The 15,786-nt window shown below is 48.4% G+C and overlaps 1 protein-coding gene across 1 annotated transcript; it reads left to right on the forward strand.

Annotated features, from left to right (window-relative positions):
* Positions 1–780: 780 nt before the first annotated feature.
* On the forward strand, positions 781–15,013 carry mymk (myomaker, myoblast fusion factor). Its single transcript, XM_072433469.1, has 7 exons — positions 781–915; positions 1,808–1,922; positions 2,472–2,620; positions 10,253–10,369; positions 10,442–10,582; positions 13,790–13,927; positions 14,963–15,013. The coding sequence occupies exons 1-7, from the start codon at positions 781–783 to the stop codon at positions 15,011–15,013; spliced, it is 846 nt and encodes a 281-aa protein (XP_072289570.1).
* The last annotated feature ends 773 nt before the right edge of the window (positions 15,014–15,786 follow it).

Consider the following 15,786-nt stretch of genomic DNA (forward strand, 5'->3'; position numbering starts at 1 on the left):
AAGATGTGAGACAGGTTCTTCTCTGACAATGTTCAAATCTAAGCTAAAAACAGTTTTGTTTAGCTGTGCATATGACTGAAGGGATTTTTTCTTTGCACTCTTCTCTTTTGTTTGTGATTTTATTAGTTTAGAAAATCAGTTGGATTGATCATTTTTAATTTAGTTAATTTTATTGTATTTCTGTAATTTCTTTGTGATTTGAATGCATTTTTCCTGCTGTGAAGCACTTTGAATTGCCTTGTGTATGAAATGTGCTCTACAAATAAACTTGCCTTGCCTTGACAGTTATAGTTATATATTATACTTATACTTCTATAAGTGACAGTTATAGTTATATATTATACTTATATCTATAAGTGACAGTTATAGTTATATATAATACTTATATGTTTATTTAACTCTTTTCAATCTGATATTTTATAAAGTGTAAAATGTATTTTCTCACAAACTGAATCTGCCTCTAAGTCATAGTTTTATCATGAACAAAAGTGGAAATAAAGTGTCTTTACTTCATTATTTCTGTTGTAAATGTGGATTTCAAATATGTATCAAACAGTCAATGTGAAATATTTAATTTTGGACATTTAAAAAAACAAAAACAGGGTCATGTCCAATAGCCCCTCCCCCTTTATTCAGCACCACCAGCTGCTGAAGAGCAACTGTTGACCACCAGCTCAGGGACATTTAAACCTTAAAGAGGGACAGCTGACCGCTGAGGCGCTGCTGACCGCTGAGGCGCTGCTGCTGGACACGAGGGCTTCAGTAGAACGTGTCGGGGAGATGGGAGCGTTCATCGCCAAACTGCTGCTGCCCACGGTCAGCAGCCTGGTGTTCCTGCCCACGACCAGTGTCGCAGCCAAACGAGGCTTTCACCTGGAGGCCATGGTCTTCTTCTTCACTCTGTTCTTCACCACAGTAAGAACCAGAGCTCCATCCTCTGTGTGTGTGTGTGTCTGTGTGTGTGTGTGTGTGTGTGTGTCTGTGTGTGTGTGTGTATGTGTGTGTGTGTGTGTGTGTGTGTCTGTGTGTGTGTGTGTATGTGTGTATGTGTGTATGTGTGTGTGTGTGTGTGTGTGTGTGTGTGTGTGTGTGTGTGTGTGTGTGTATGTGTGTATGTGTGTGTGTGTGTGTGTGTGTATGTGTGTGTGTGTGTGTGTGTGTCTGTGTGTGTGTGTGTATGTGTGTGTGTGTGTCTGTGTGTATGTGTGTGTGTGTGTGTGTGTGTCTGTGTGTGTGTGTGTCTGTGTGTGTGTGTGTGTGTGTCTCTGTGTGTGTGTGTGTGTGTGTGTATGTGTGTGTGTGTGTGTGTGTGTGTGTCTGTGTGTATGTGTGTGTGTGTGTGTGTGTGTGTCTGTGTGTGTGTGTGTGTGTGTGTGTGTGTGTGTCTGTGTGTGTGTGTGTGTGTGTGTCTGTGTGTGTGTGTGTGTGTGTGTGTGTGTGTCTGTGTGTGTGTGTGTGTGTGTGTGTGTCTGTGTGTGTGTGTGTGTCTGTGTGTATGTGTGTGTGTCTGTGTCTCTGTGTGTGTGTGCCCCCTGTGTGTGCCCCCTGGAGGACGCTCACATGTGACACGCCCCCTGGAGGACACGCCCCCTGGAGGACGCTCACATGTGACACGCCCCCTGGAGGACACGCCCCCTGGAGGACACGCTCCCTGGAGGACACGCCCCCTGGAGGACGCTCACATGTGACACGCCCCCTGGAGGACACGTCCCCTGGAGGACACGCCCCCTGGAGGACGCTCCCATGTGACACGCCCCCTGCAGGAGTCATTGTGGTTGCAGTGTCTGACTCTTCTGTCTCTGCTCAGATCTTCCACGCCTGTGATGGACCTGGTCTGTCCATCATCTGCTTCATGAGGCGGGACCTGCTGGAGTTCTTCAGCGTGTTCGGGACGGCGCTCTCCATGTGGGTCACGCTCATCGGTGAGGAAACATCTGTCCATGTGTCAAACAAACGTGTGATTCCAGAGGTCAGATCCACTTTCATGAAAGTGTGTGTGAAGCAGCCGAGTGTGTTTGATCAGGAAATAAACTGTGCCCAGTTCCCATGAGCCTTTGCAGTGGAGCAGCGGGTCCCACACCGAGCTCTGTCAGTCGCTTCTTCTGTTTAAGATCTGCAGATTGTTTAATCACGTGAAATCTCTCTCTCTGACCTCTGGCCTCTCTCCCTGACCTCTGGCCTCTCTCCCTGACCTCTGACCTCTCTCCCTGACCTCTGACCTCTCTCCTTGACCTCTCTCCCTGACTTCTGTCCTCTCTCCCTGACCTTTGGCCTCTCTCCCTGACCTCTGACCTCTCTCCTTGACCTCTCTCTCTGACCTCTGGCCTCTCTCTCTGACCTCTGGCCTCTCTCCCTGACCTCTGGCCTCTCTCCCTGACCTCTGACCTCTCTCCTTGACCTCTCTCTCTGACCTCTGCCCTCTCTCCCTGACCTCTGGCCTCTCTCTCTGACCTCTGACCTCTCTCCCTCAGCTCTGGGAGAGTTCGAGGAGCCGCTGCGGTCCAGCATCACCATGTTCGGGGTCCTGACCATCGCCGTGCGCGTTTACCAGGATCGACTCGGCTACGGCGTCTACTCTGGACCAATCGGATCAGCCGTGCTCCTCCTGACCGTGAAATGGGTCAGTCACAGGTCATCAACACAGAGATATACTTTGTGACCACAGGGTTTAGTTCTGAAGTACTTCTGATTAGTCTGAGTAGTTTGGCAGTGAATAATCAGCGTTTTACCTGGAGTGATGTCATCAATGTGCGACGGGCCCTTGGAAACACAGATCATTTAAGATGGATAAATATTCACGTGTTCCTGAAACTCATTCTTACTTTTCACTGAAAGTGAAAGACTTTTCTGACACTTGTAAAGGAGGAAATAAGTCACGACATTAATATCTGTCGTGTTTTCCTGTGCAGATGATGTAAGAATGTTGGCTCCTGATTGTTCAGTCCGGCGCCTCTTAATCAGCCAATTAATGCGTCGGGACCTGATCATGTGTGAAAACATCTCGGATTGACCTCTGACCTCTGAATGAGCAGAGCATGAGTTATGTTCATACGTGTCACATGTTTGTCACCGCCTCAGGCTCACTCTGTTACAGAGGTCATTGTGTGTCATTGTGAGTCATTGTGTGTCATTGTGTGTCATTGTGTGTCATTGTGTGTCATTGTGTGTCATTGTGTGTCATTGTGTGTCATTTTGTGTCATTGTGTGTCATTGTGTGTCATTGTGTGTCATTGTGTGTCATTGTGAGTCATTGTGTGTCATTGTGTGTCATTGTGTGTCATTGTGAGTCATTGTGTGTCATTGTGTGTCATTGTGTGTCATTGTGTGTCATTTTGTGTCATTTTGTGTCATTTTGTGTCATTGTGTGTCATTGTGAGTCATTGTGTGTCATTGTGTGTCATTGTGTGCCATTGTGTGCCATTGTGTGCCATTGTGAGTCATTGTGTGTCATTGTGTGTCATTGTGTGTCATTGTGAGTCATTGTGTGTCATTGTGTGTCATTGTGTGTCATTTTGTGTCATTGTGTGTCATTGTGTGTCATTGTGTGTCATTGTGTGTCATTTTGTGTCATTGTGTGTCATTGTGTGTCATTGTGTGTCATTGTGAGTCATTGTGAGTCACTGTGTGTCATTGTGAGTCATTGTGTGTCATTGTGTGTCATTGTGTGTCATTGTGTGTCATTGTGTGTCATTGTGTGTCATTGTGAGTCATTGTGAGTCATTGTGTGTCATTGTGTGTCATTTTGTGTCATTGTGTGTCATTGTGTGTCATTGTGTGTCATTTTGAGTCATTGTGTGTCATTGTGTGTCATTGTGTGTCATTGTGAGTCATTGTGAGTCATTGTGTGTCATTGTGTGCCATTGTGTGCCATTGTGAGTCATTGTGTGTAATTGTGTGTCATTGTGTGTCATTGTGAGTCATTGTGTGTCATTGTGTGTCATTTTGTGTCATTGTGTGTCATTTTGTGTCATTGTGAGTCATTGTGTGTCATTTTGTGTCATTGTGTGTCATTGTGTGTCATTGTGTGTCATTGTGTGTCATTTTGTGTCATTGTGTGTCATTTTGTGTCATTGTGAGTCATTATGTGTCATTGTGTCATTGTGTGTCATTTTGTGTCATTGTGTGTCATTGTGTGTCATTGTGTGTCATTGTGTGTCATTGTGAGTCATTGTGTGTCATTGTGTGTCATTGTGTGTCATTTTGTGTCATTGTGTGTCATTGTGTGTCATTGTGTGTCATTTTGTGTCATTTTGTGTCATTGTGTGTCATTGTGTGTCATTTTGTGTCATTGTGTGTCATTGTGTGTCATTGTGTGTCATTTTGTGTCATTGTGAGTCATTGTGTGTCATTGTGTGTCATTGTGTGTCATTGTGTGTCATTGTGAGTCATTGTGTGTCATTTTGAGTCATTGTGTGTCATTGTGTGTCATTGTGAGTCATTGTGTGTCATTGTGAGTCATTGTGTGTCATTGTGTGTCATTGTGTGTCATTGTGTGTCATTGTGAGTCATTGTGTGTCATTGTGTGTCATTGTGTGTCATTGTGTGTCATTGTGAGTCATTGTGTGTCATTGTGTGTCATTGTGAGTCATTGTGAGTCATTGTGTGTCATTGTGTGTCATTGTGTGTCATTTTGTGTCATTGTGTGTCATTGTGTGTCATTGTGAGTCATTGTGTGTCATTGTGAGTCATTGTGTGTCATTGTGTGTCATTGTGTGTCATTGTGTGTCATTTTGTGTCATTGTGTGTCATTGTGTGTCATTGTGAGTCATTGTGTGTCATTGTGTGTCATTGTGAGTCATTGTGTGTCATTGTGTGTCATTGTGTGTCATTGTGAGTCATTGTGAGTCATTGTGTGTCATTGTGTGTCATTGTGAGTCATTGTGAGTCATTGTGTGTCATTGTGTGTCATTGTGAGTCATTGTGAGTCATTGTGAGTCATTGTGTGCCATTGTGAGTCATTGTGTGTCATTGTGTGTCATTGTGTGTCATTGTGAGTCATTGTGTGTCATTGTGAGTCATTGTGTGTCATTGTGTGTCATTGTGTGTCATTTTGTGTCATTTTGTGTCATTGTGTGTCATTTTGTGTCATTGTGAGTCATTGTGTGTCATTGTGTGTCATTGTGAGTCATTGTGTGTCATTGTGTGTCATTGTGTGTCATTGTGTGTCATTGTGAGTCATTGTGTGTCATTGTGTGTCATTGTGAGTCATTGTGTGTCATTGTGTGTCATTTTGTGTCATTGTGTGTCATTGTGTGTCATTGTGAGTCATTTTGTGTCATTGTGAGTCATTGTGTGTCATTGTGTGTCATTTTGTGTCATTGTGTGTCATTTTGTGTCATTGTGTGTCATTGTGTGTCATTGTGTGTCATTGTGTGTCATTGTGTGTCATTGTGAGTCATTGTGTGTCATTGTGTGTCATTGTGTGTCATTGTGAGTCATTGTGTGTCATTGTGTGTCATTGTGTTTCATTGTGAGTCATTGTGTGTCATTGTGTGTCATTGTGTGTCATTGTGTGTCATTGTGTGTCATTGTGTGTCATTGTGTGTCATTGTGTGTCATTGTGAGTCATTGTGAGTCATTGTGTGTCATTGTGTGTCATTGTGTGCCATTGTGTGTCATTGTGTGTCATTGTGAGTCATTGTGAGTCATTGTGTGTCATTGTGTGTCATTGTGTGCCATTGTTTGCCATTGTGTGTCATTGTGTGTCATTGTGAGTCATTGTGAGTCATTGTGTGTCATTGTGTGTCATTGTGTTTCATTGTGAGTCATTGTGTGTCATTGTGTGTCATTGTGAGTCATTGTGAGTCATTGTGTGTCATTGTGTGTCATTGTGTTTCATTGTGAGTCATTGTGTGTCATTGTGTGTCATTGTGTGTCATTTTGTGTCATTGTGTGTCATTGTGTGTCATTGTGAGTCATTGTGTGTCATTGTGTGTCATTGTGTTTCATTGTGAGTCATTGTGTGTCATTGTGTGTCATTGTGAGTCATTGTGTGTCATTGTGTGTCATTGTGTGTCATTGTGTGTCATTGTGAGTCATTGTGAGTCATTGTGTGTCATTGTGTGCCATTGTGTGCCATTGTGTGCCATTGTGTGTCATTGTGTGTCATTGTGTGTCATTGTGAGTCATTGTGAGTCATTGTGTGTCATTGTGTGTCATTGTGTGTCATTGTGTGCCATTGTGTGCCATTGTGTGCCATTGTGTGCCATTGTGTGTCATTGTGTGTCATTGTGAGTCATTGTGAGTCATTGTGTGTCATTGTGTGTCATTGTGTGCCATTGTGTGCCATTGTGTGCCATTGTGTGTCATTGTGTGTCATTGTGAGTCATTGTGAGTCATTGTGTGTCATTGTGTGCCATTGTGTGTCATTGTGTGTCATTGTGTGCCATTGTGTGCCATTGTGAGTCATTGTGTGTCATTGTGTGTCATTGTGTGTCATTGTGAGTCATTGTGTGTCATTGTGAGTCATTGTGTGTCATTGTGTGTCATTGTGAGTCATTGTGTGTCATTGTGTGTCATTTTGTGTCATTTTGTGTCATTGTGTGTCATTGTGTGTCATTGTGTGTCATTGTGTGTCATTGTGTGTCATTGTGTGTCATTGTGAGTCATTGTGTGTCATTGTGTGTCATTGTGTGTCATTGTGAGTCATTGTGAGTCATTGTGTGTCATTGTGTGTCATTGTGTGTCATTGTGAGTCATTGTGTGTCATTGTGTGTCATTGTGAGTCATTGTGAGTCATTGTGTGTCATTGTGTGTCATTGTGTGTCATTGTGTGTCATTGTGTGTCATTGTGAGTCATTGTGAGTCATTGTGTGTCATTGTGTGTCATTGTGTGTCATTGTGTGTCATTGTGTTTCATTGTGTGTCATTGTGTGTCATTGTGTGTCATTGTGTGTCATTGTGTTTCATTGTGTGTCATTGTGTGTCATTGTGTGTCATTGTGTGTCATTGTGTTTCATTGTGTGTCATTGTGAGTCATTGTGTGTCATTGTGTGTCATTGTGTGTCATTGTGTGTCATTGTGTGTCATTGTGTGTCATTGTGAGTCATTGTGTGTCATTGTGTGTCATTGTGTGTCATTGTGTTTCATTGTGTGTCATTGTGAGTCATTGTGTGTCATTGTGTGTCATTGTGTGTCATTGTGTGTCATTGTGTTTCATTGTGTGTCATTGTGTGTCATTGTGTTTCATTGTGTGTCATTGTGTGTCATTGTGTGTCATTGTGAGTTCCACTGTGAGAGACACAATGTAAAAAAAGAAATCTGGAAATCACATTGTATGATTTTTTAATCATTGGTTCTATCTCAAAGCTGTGAGTTATAAACTCCACCTCTTCCACTTATTCATCTAAATGAGCAGCTCCTGTTTGAGCTCGTTAAAGACCCCTGTCCCGCCCACAATCAGTCAGACTCCGCCCACTGCCCTGGACAAGACCAAAGAGCTGTCAGAAGACCCCAGAGCCTGAAGTGTAGACCTCCACAAGGCTGGACAGACCCCAGAGAGTGAAGTGTAGACCTCCACAAGGCTGGAAAGACCCCAGAGAGTGAAGTGTAGACCTCCACAAGGCTGGAAAGACCCCAGAGACTGAAGTGTAGACCTCCACAAGGCTGGAAAGACCCCAGAGAGTGAAGTGTAGACCTCCACAAGGCTGGAAAGACCCCAGAGAGTGAAGTGTAGACCTCCACAAGGCTGGACAGACCCCATAGAGTGAAGTGTAGACCTCCACAAGGCTGGACAGACCCCAGAGAGTGAAGTGTAGACCTCCACAAGGCTGGAAAGACCCCAGAGAGTGAAGTGTAGACCTCCACAAGGCTGGACAGACCCCAGAGAGTGAAGTGTAGACCTCCACAAGGCTGGAAAGACCCCAGAGAGTGAAGTGTAGACCTCCACAAGGCTGGAAAGACCCCAGAGCCTGAAGTGTAGACCTCCACAAGGCTGGAAAGACCCCAGAGAGTGAAGTGTAGACCTCCACAAGGCTGGAAAGACCCCAGAGAGTGAAGTGTAGACCTCCACAAGGCTGGAAAGACCCCAGAGACTGAAGTGTAGACCTCCACAAGGCTGGACAGACCCCAAAGAGTGAAGTGTAGACCTCCACAAGGCTGGAAAGACCCCAGAGAGTGAAGTGTAGACCTCCACAAGGCTGGAAAGACCCCAGAGAGTGAAGTGTAGACCTCCACAAGGCTGGAAAGACCCCAGAGAGTGAAGTGTAGACCTCCACAAGGCTGGAAAGACCCCAGAGACTGAAGTGTAGACCTCCACAAGGCTGGAAAGACCCCAGAGAGTGAAGTGTAGACCTCCACAAGGCTGGAAAGACCCCAGAGAGTGAAGTGTAGACCTCCACAAGGCTGGACAGACCCCAGAGAGTGAAGTGTAGACCTCCACAAGGCTGGAAAGACCCCAGAGAGTGAAGTGTAGACCTCCACAAGGCTGGACAGACCCCAGAGAGTGAAGTGTAGACCTCCACAAGGCTGGAAAGACCCCAGAGAGTGAAGTGTAGACCTCCACAAGGCTGGAAAGACCCCAGAGCCTGAAGTGTAGACCTCCACAAGGCTGGAAAGACCCCAGAGAGTGAAGTGTAGACCTCCACAAGGCTGGAAAGACCCCAGAGAGTGAAGTGTAGACCTCCACAAGGCTGGAAAGACCCCAGAGACTGAAGTGTAGACCTCCACAAGGCTGGACAGACCCCAAAGAGTGAAGTGTAGACCTCCACAAGGCTGGAAAGACCCCAGAGAGTGAAGTGTAGACCTCCACAAGGCTGGAAAGACCCCAGAGAGTGAAGTGTAGACCTCCACAAGGCTGGAAAGACCCAAGAGACTGAAGTGTAGACCTCCACAAGGCTGGAAAGACCCCAGAGCCTGAAGTGTAGACCTCCACAAGGCTGGAAAGACCCCAGAGAGTGAAGTGTAGACCTCCACAAGGCTGGAAAGACCCCAGAGAGTGAAGTGTAGACCTCCACAAGGCTGGAAAGACCCCAGAGAGTGAAGTGTAGACCTCCACAAGGCTGGAAAGACCCCAGAGAGTGAAGTGTAGACCTCCACAAGGCTGGAAAGACCCCAGAGAGTGAAGTTTAGACCTCCACAAGGCTGGAAAGACCCCAGAGAGTGAAGTGTACACCTCCACAAGGCTGGAAAGACCCCAGAGAGTGAAGTGTAGACCTCCACAAGGCTGGAAAGACCCCAGAGAGTGAAGTGTAGACCTCCACAAGGCTGGAAAGACCCCAGAGACTGAAGTGTAGACACAAGGCTGGAAAGAGCTACGGGCGATTGAGCAGCTGGTGAAGATCAAGTGTTGGAGCGATTGTTAGAACATGGAAAAGGCTGAAGATGGAGCTCATGAAAGATCTGACCTTGTGAGGTTCAATGATGAGAAGAAAGAACTACAGGAGGAGCTGGACCACAGCTTCACAGGTTACTATGGTAACACACTGGACATGGTTTAAAATCATGCATCGCACAGAAGGTTCCTCTGCTTAAGTCAGCACGTGTCCAGCACGTGTCCAGCACGTGTCCAGCACATGTCCAGAACCGTCTGAAGTTTGGATGATCAGGATGATCCAGAGGATCATGGGAGAAAGTCATGTGGTCAGAGGAGAACAAAAGAACTTTATGGTATAAACTCCACTTGCCGTGTTTGAAGAAGGAGAAGGATGAGGACCGAGAACACCATCCCATGAACACCATTCCTACTCCTAACCCCATCTCAAGGTTCTGTAGGGGCCGGTCTCCAGACTCTGTGTTGCTCAGCAACAGCCCTGAAACCTGACAGAGAAGATCTGTGGAGGCGTGGCCAGAATCTGTACCAAATATTAACTCTGATTTTCTCAGATGTTCAAATACTTATTTATAGCAATAACAAACAAATACATGATTTAAAACTCACACACTGTGGGTTAGAGTCTCACAGTGGAAATGCACCGAGGATGAACACGTCAGACTGGGTTCTGCAGCGTGTTCAGACTTTATCTGAGGGTCTGTGCTCTGGTTTTGTTGTTGTCCACTAGGGGCGCCACAGGGCTCAGTTTTGTGTTCACATGTGTGGCTTTCTTTTAAAAAAACGACAGTACTTTTGCTTTGTACTTGGCGACTTCCCAGCGCTGCAAGGCTCGAGATCGTACTAAAACTGTTCAGGAAAGGTCACATTTTGCCCTGTTAATGGGACTTTCTTAAAGAAACTGCTATAAATGTTGTATCATCGATTAATTGATGACTTTTGACAAACTTCCCCTTAAACCTGTGTCTTGTGTCTTTGGTGCAGCTGCAGAAGATGAAGCAGCAGCGCTCGTTGTACCCTCAGAAGAGCGTGTACACTCAGCAGGTCGGCCCCGGCTGCTGCTTCGGCGCGCTGGCCCTCATGCTGCGCTTCTACTTCGAGGTCAAACCACAGCAAACAGCTCATTTCATCAATGCTGAGTTATTAACTTAAAAGTGTCTGTGTGACGTGCAGGAATGGGACTACGCCTACGTGCACAGCTTCTACCACCTGACGCTGGCCATTTCCTTTGTGTTGTTGTTGCCAAAGAAGAACCGTTTTGCGGTGGATGGACAGAGCGCCGTCAAACTGTCCTGGTGCACACTCTGCTGCTGCGTAAGAACCTTATCTTTAAAATGTAAAGCATGAGCAAGAATATTATCGACAGTTCAGCAGCAACTAACCATTATCCTAGTTCTCAGTTATTCCTATTCAACAATGAGACTTCTTATACATTTTAACCAAATAAAGGTAAATCTGTGAAGCTTCTGGAGAGAGAATGGCGTCTGTAGAGTCCAGAGAACCATTATCGAAATATGACAGATTGATCAGAATTTGTCATGGTTTGGTGGGTCAGATCTGGGCTGGACTCTGGTCCTGGTTTAGTCTACACAGGACCAGCTCTGGTCAGTGTGACAGGAGCACAGAAGGACCTCTGATGCCGGGACGTACCACTGTGCTGTGGCAGCCTGTGGACTCATTCTCTTTGGAAATGGAACCACAGTCCCCATTAAAGAAGAGAAAACATCTTCTCAAGAGAAGCCCATCCTTCCCCTTATGATGACAACAAAAACAAGGCCAGTTACGTCGCCCGGATTGGCGTTACTGGGGCCCGGGGCTCTCCGGTCACAGAGACTAACTCTGGGGACATGGAACCTCACCTCGCTGGGGGGAAAAGAGCTTGAGCTTGTGCGGGAGGTTGAGCGATATTGACGGTCTCACCTCCAGCAGAGTTTGGGCTCTGGAACCATCTCCTCCAGAGGGACTGGACGCTCCACTTCTCTGGTGCTGCCCGCGGGGAGAGGCGGGGCTGGTGTGGCCTCAGCTCAGCCGCCACGTGTTGGAGTTCACCCCGGTGGACAAGAGGGGCGCAGAGTACCCGGCCTTCTTGGAGTCCTTGGGAGGGGAACTGGACAGTGCACCGACCGGGGACGCTGTTGTTCTACTGGGGGACTTCAACGCCCATGTGGACAAAGACAGTGACACCTGGAGAGGGGTGATCGGGAAGAACAACTTCCCCGATCTAAATCCGGTGTTCAGTTATTGGACTTCTGTGCCACGGATTGTCCAGATCGAACACCATGTTCAAGCACAAGGTCCATCAGGTCACATAGCACCAGGACACAGGAGGTCAATGATCCACTTTGTTGTTGTGACCTCTGACCTCCGGCAGCGTGTCTTGGACACTCGGGTGAAGAGAGGGGAGGAGCTGTAGAGCACCACCTGGTGATGAGTTGGATCCTCTGGTGGAGGATGAAGCCGGACCGACTTGGCCCAAGTGCATTGTGGGGTCTGTTGGGAACGTCTAGTGGAGCCTCTGTCAGGAGGGTCTTCACCTCACACCTCTAGGTCATGTCCTGGGGGAGGCTGGGGACATTGAGTCCGAGTGGACCATGTTCTCGGCCTCCATTGTTGATGCGGCTGCTCTGAGCTGTGGTCACATGGTCTCCGGTGCCTGTCGCGGCGGCAACCCCCGAACCCGGTGGTGGACACCGGAAGTAAGGGATGTCGTCAGGCTGAAGAAGGAGACCTACAGGCCTCTCTGGCCTATAGGTCTCCTGAGGTCATCGACAGGTATCGGCAGGTCAAGCGAGCCACAGCTTGTGCTGTCACAGAGGCAAAAACCCGGGGCTGGGAGGAGTTCGGGGAGGAGTTTGGGGAGGAGTTTGGGGAGGAGTTTGGGGAGGGGTTCGGGGAGGAGTTTGGGGAGGAGTTTGGGGAGGAGTTCGGGGAGGAGTTTGGGGAGGAGTTTGGGGAGGAGTTCGGGGAGGAGTTTGGGGAGGAGTTTGGGGAGGAGTTTGGGGAGGCCCTGGAGGAGGACTATCGGTCGGCCCCAAAGAAATTCTGGCAAAACGTCCGGCGCCTCAGGAGGAGGAAGCAGTGCTTCACCAACAGCGTTTACGGTGCAGGTGGAGACCTGCTGACCTCTGACCTCTGACCTCTGACCTCGACTGGGGATGTGGTCGGACGGTGGAAGGACTTTGAGGACGTCCTTAATTCCTCAGTCACGTCTTCTGAAGAGGAAGCAGAGACTGAGGACTCAGAGGCCGACTCGTCCATCACCCAAGCTGAAGTCACTGAGGTTGTTGGCTCCTCAGTGGCTCCTCAGTGGTTCCTCAGTGGCTCCTCAGTGGCTCCTCGGTGGCTCCTCAGTGGCTCCTCAGTGGCTCCTCAGCGGCTCCTCAGTGGCTCCTCAGTGGCTCCTCAGTGGCCCCGGGATGAGATCCTGAGGACCTAAAGTCTCTGGATGTTGTAGGACTGTCTCTGACACGTCTCTGTAACAGGGCGTGGCGGTCGGGGACAGTGTCTCTGGCAGACCCGGGTGGTGGTCCCTCTGTTCAAAAAGGGGGACCAGAGGGTGTGTCCACCTACAGAGGGATCACACTCCTCAGCCTCCCATAAGGTCTGTTCCAGGTCCTGGAGGAGAATCTGACCCATAGAACCTCAGATTCAGGAGGAGCAGGTTTAGGTCCTGGTGGTGCAACACTGGACCAGCTCCAAACTCTCCATCGGGTGCTCGAGGGTTCATGGGAGTTTGCACAGTCACATGTGCTTTGTGGATCTGGAGAAGACTTTGGACCGTGTCCCTCGGGGTGTCCTTTGGGGGGTGCTCCGGGAGTACCGGGTCCGGAGCCCTTTGCTCAGGGCTGTCCGGTTCCTGTCTGACAGGAGCAGGAGCTGTGTTCACTGCAGTAAGTCAGACCTGTTCCCAGTGAGGGTACTCCTCAGGGCTGCGTTTTGTCACCGGTTCTGTTCATAGTTTTTATGGACAGAATTTCTAGGTACAGTCAGGGGTCAGAGGGTGTGGTCAGGGGTCGGAGGGTGTCCGGTTTGGGGACCACAGGATCTCATCTCTGCTGTTTGCAGACGATGTTGTCCTGAGGCTCCATCAAACCTGGACCTGCAGCTGCACTGGGACGAGAGGGAAGCGTCTGGGATGAGAATCAGCTCCAAATCCGAGGTCATGGTATTCGACCGGAAAAAGGTGTCTTGCCCTCTTCAGGTGGGTGGGGAGTCCTTGCCAAGTGGAGGAGTTCAAGTATCTCGGGGTCTTGTTCACGAGTGAGGGAAGGATGGAGCGTGAGATCGACAGGCGGATCGGTGCAGGAAGTGTCTGAGGAAACGAAAGTCTGGGAGTCCCTGCTCAGACTGCTGCCCCCGCGACCAGGCCCCGGATAAGCAGAAGACGATGAATAGATGGACAGATTTGTCTTTACAGTGGATTAGTCACAATTAGTGGATAAATCATTACAGTTCTAGTCCTCACACTTTGGTCTCTTTATTCACAGACAGAAAAGTCTAACTGATGTTTGTTTTTTGCAGACTTTGTCGCCCGGTTCGACTAAAGAGAAAGCAGAAAAGATCGAGAAGAAACAGAAGAAGTGGACAGTGTGGGCGATTCCCATGAAGAAGAGCGACCAGGACACGCCCACTCTGCCGCTGTTCCACACCAACACCAACGTGAGCCGCCTCAAGGATCTCAGCACCAACGTGAGCCGCCTCAAGGATCTCAGCACCAACGTGAGCCGCCTCAAGGATCTCGACACCAACGTGAGCCGCCTCAAGGATCTCAGCACCAACGTGAGCCGCCTCAAGGATCTCGACACCAACGTGAGCCGCCTCAAGGATCTCAGCACCAACGTGAGCCGCCTCAAGGATCTCGACACCAACGTGAGCCGCCTCAAGGATCTCGACACCAACGTGAGCCGCCTCAAGGATCTCGACCCCAACGTGAGCCGCCTCAAGGATCTCAGCACCAACGTGAGCCGCCTCAAGGATCTCGACACCAACGTGAGCCGCCTCAAGGATCTCGACACCAACGTGAGCCGCCTCAAGGATCTCGACACCAACGTGAGCCGCCTCAAGGATATCGACACCAACGTGAGCCGCCTCAAGGATCTCGACACCAACGTGAGCCGCCTCAAGGATCTCAGCACCAACGTGAGCCGCCTCAAGGATCTCGACACCAACGTGAGCCGCCTCAAGGATCTCGACACCAACGTGAGCCGCCTCAAGGATCTCAGCACCAACGTGAGCCGCCTCAAGGATCTCGACACCAACGTGAGCCGCCTCAAGGATGTCAGCACCAACGTGAGCCGCCTCAAGGATCTCGACACCAACGTGAGCCGCCTCAAGGATGTCAGCACCAACGTGAGCCGCCTCAAGGATCTCAGCACCAACGTGAGCCGCCTCAAGGATCTCGACACCAACGTGAGCCGCCTCAAGGATCTCAGCACCAACGTGAGCCGCCTCAAGGATCTCGACACCAACGTGAGCCGCCTCAAGGATCTCAGCACCAACGTGAGCCGCCTCAAGGATCTCAGCACCAACGTGAGCCGCCTCAAGGATCTCAGCACCAACGTGAGCCGCCTCAAGGATCTCGACACCAACGTGAGCCGCCTCAAGGATCTCAGCACCAACGTGAGCCGCCTCAAGGATCTCAGCACCAACGTGAGCCGCCTCAAGGATCTCGACACCAACGTGAGCCGCCTCAAGGATCTCGACACCAACGTGAGCCGCCTCAAGGATCTCAACGGCTGGAAGTGACCTGATCATGTCTTTGAGATGAAGATCCTTTTACTTTGAGCAAAAATCATTCCAGCCTGAAAAAGTGCACTTAAGGCTGACTAAAGATTGACCCTGTTATGAAGCGACTAAAAGAGGGCGTGGCACTGGCAAAATAATTAGGATCTTGCATAAATCTACTTTGTCAAGTGAAACCTAAGTGAAAAGGCAGATGAAACTGTTCAGTCCAAACTCCAGCTCGCTCTCCCCAGACTTTCTGCTGCGATTCATACAAATAAGTTTGAATATTACAAAGGAGCGAGACATCATCCACTTCTGAATTGACTAATCGATGATCGAAAACCTTCAACCCTCGATACAGAACAGACTCATGAAAAAAGACAACAATAATACATTTTTCTGCCGTATCCAGGAAAGGGAAAATCCAAATGACCCAAACAGCTGGTGGTTTTGCACTTGCAGGTGTTGCAATTGTTCTGTAAAAATAAGCACAAAAAGAACATCCAACAGTGAAGAGAAAACGCTCTGGAATCTTTTATTTTATTTTAACTTTTATTATTTTGAGAAGTCCAAGTCTCAAGTCATCACAATCCCAGCACAAGTCTGACTGAAGTCCAGGTCCCGGCTCTGAGTCCTGGTTTAGTTCTGCTCGCTGCTCGCTGCTCGCTGCTCGCTGCTCGCTGCTCGCTGGAGACGCTGGACCGAGATAAGGCCATGTGTGTGTCTGAGCGTGGATTTACGAGCGCTGCACACCCAGAGCGCCTCTACCTGTCCAACATGAGTAAACGTGGACG

The sequence above is a fragment of the Eucyclogobius newberryi genome, unplaced genomic scaffold (assembly GCF_026437365.1).
Source record: "Eucyclogobius newberryi isolate DKJ021-1_F unplaced genomic scaffold, fEucNew1.0.hap1 SCAF_6, whole genome shotgun sequence".
In the NCBI taxonomy this organism is placed as follows: Eukaryota; Metazoa; Chordata; class Actinopteri; order Gobiiformes; family Gobiidae; genus Eucyclogobius; species Eucyclogobius newberryi.

What these genes read in the sequence shown, in the direction of transcription:
- mymk (XM_072433469.1), top strand. Translation starts at nt 781, where the DNA reads ATGGGAGCGTTCATCGCCAAACTGCTGCTGCCCACGGTCAGCAGCCTG. An exon ending in TCACTCTGTTCTTCACCACA is followed by an intron (nt 916 to 1,807) that starts GTAAGAACCAGA and finishes GTCTCTGCTCAG; the next exon opens with ATCTTCCACGCCTGTGATGG. An exon ending in TCCTCCTGACCGTGAAATGG is followed by an intron (nt 2,621 to 10,252) that starts GTCAGTCACAGG and finishes TCTTTGGTGCAG; the next exon opens with CTGCAGAAGATGAAGCAGCA.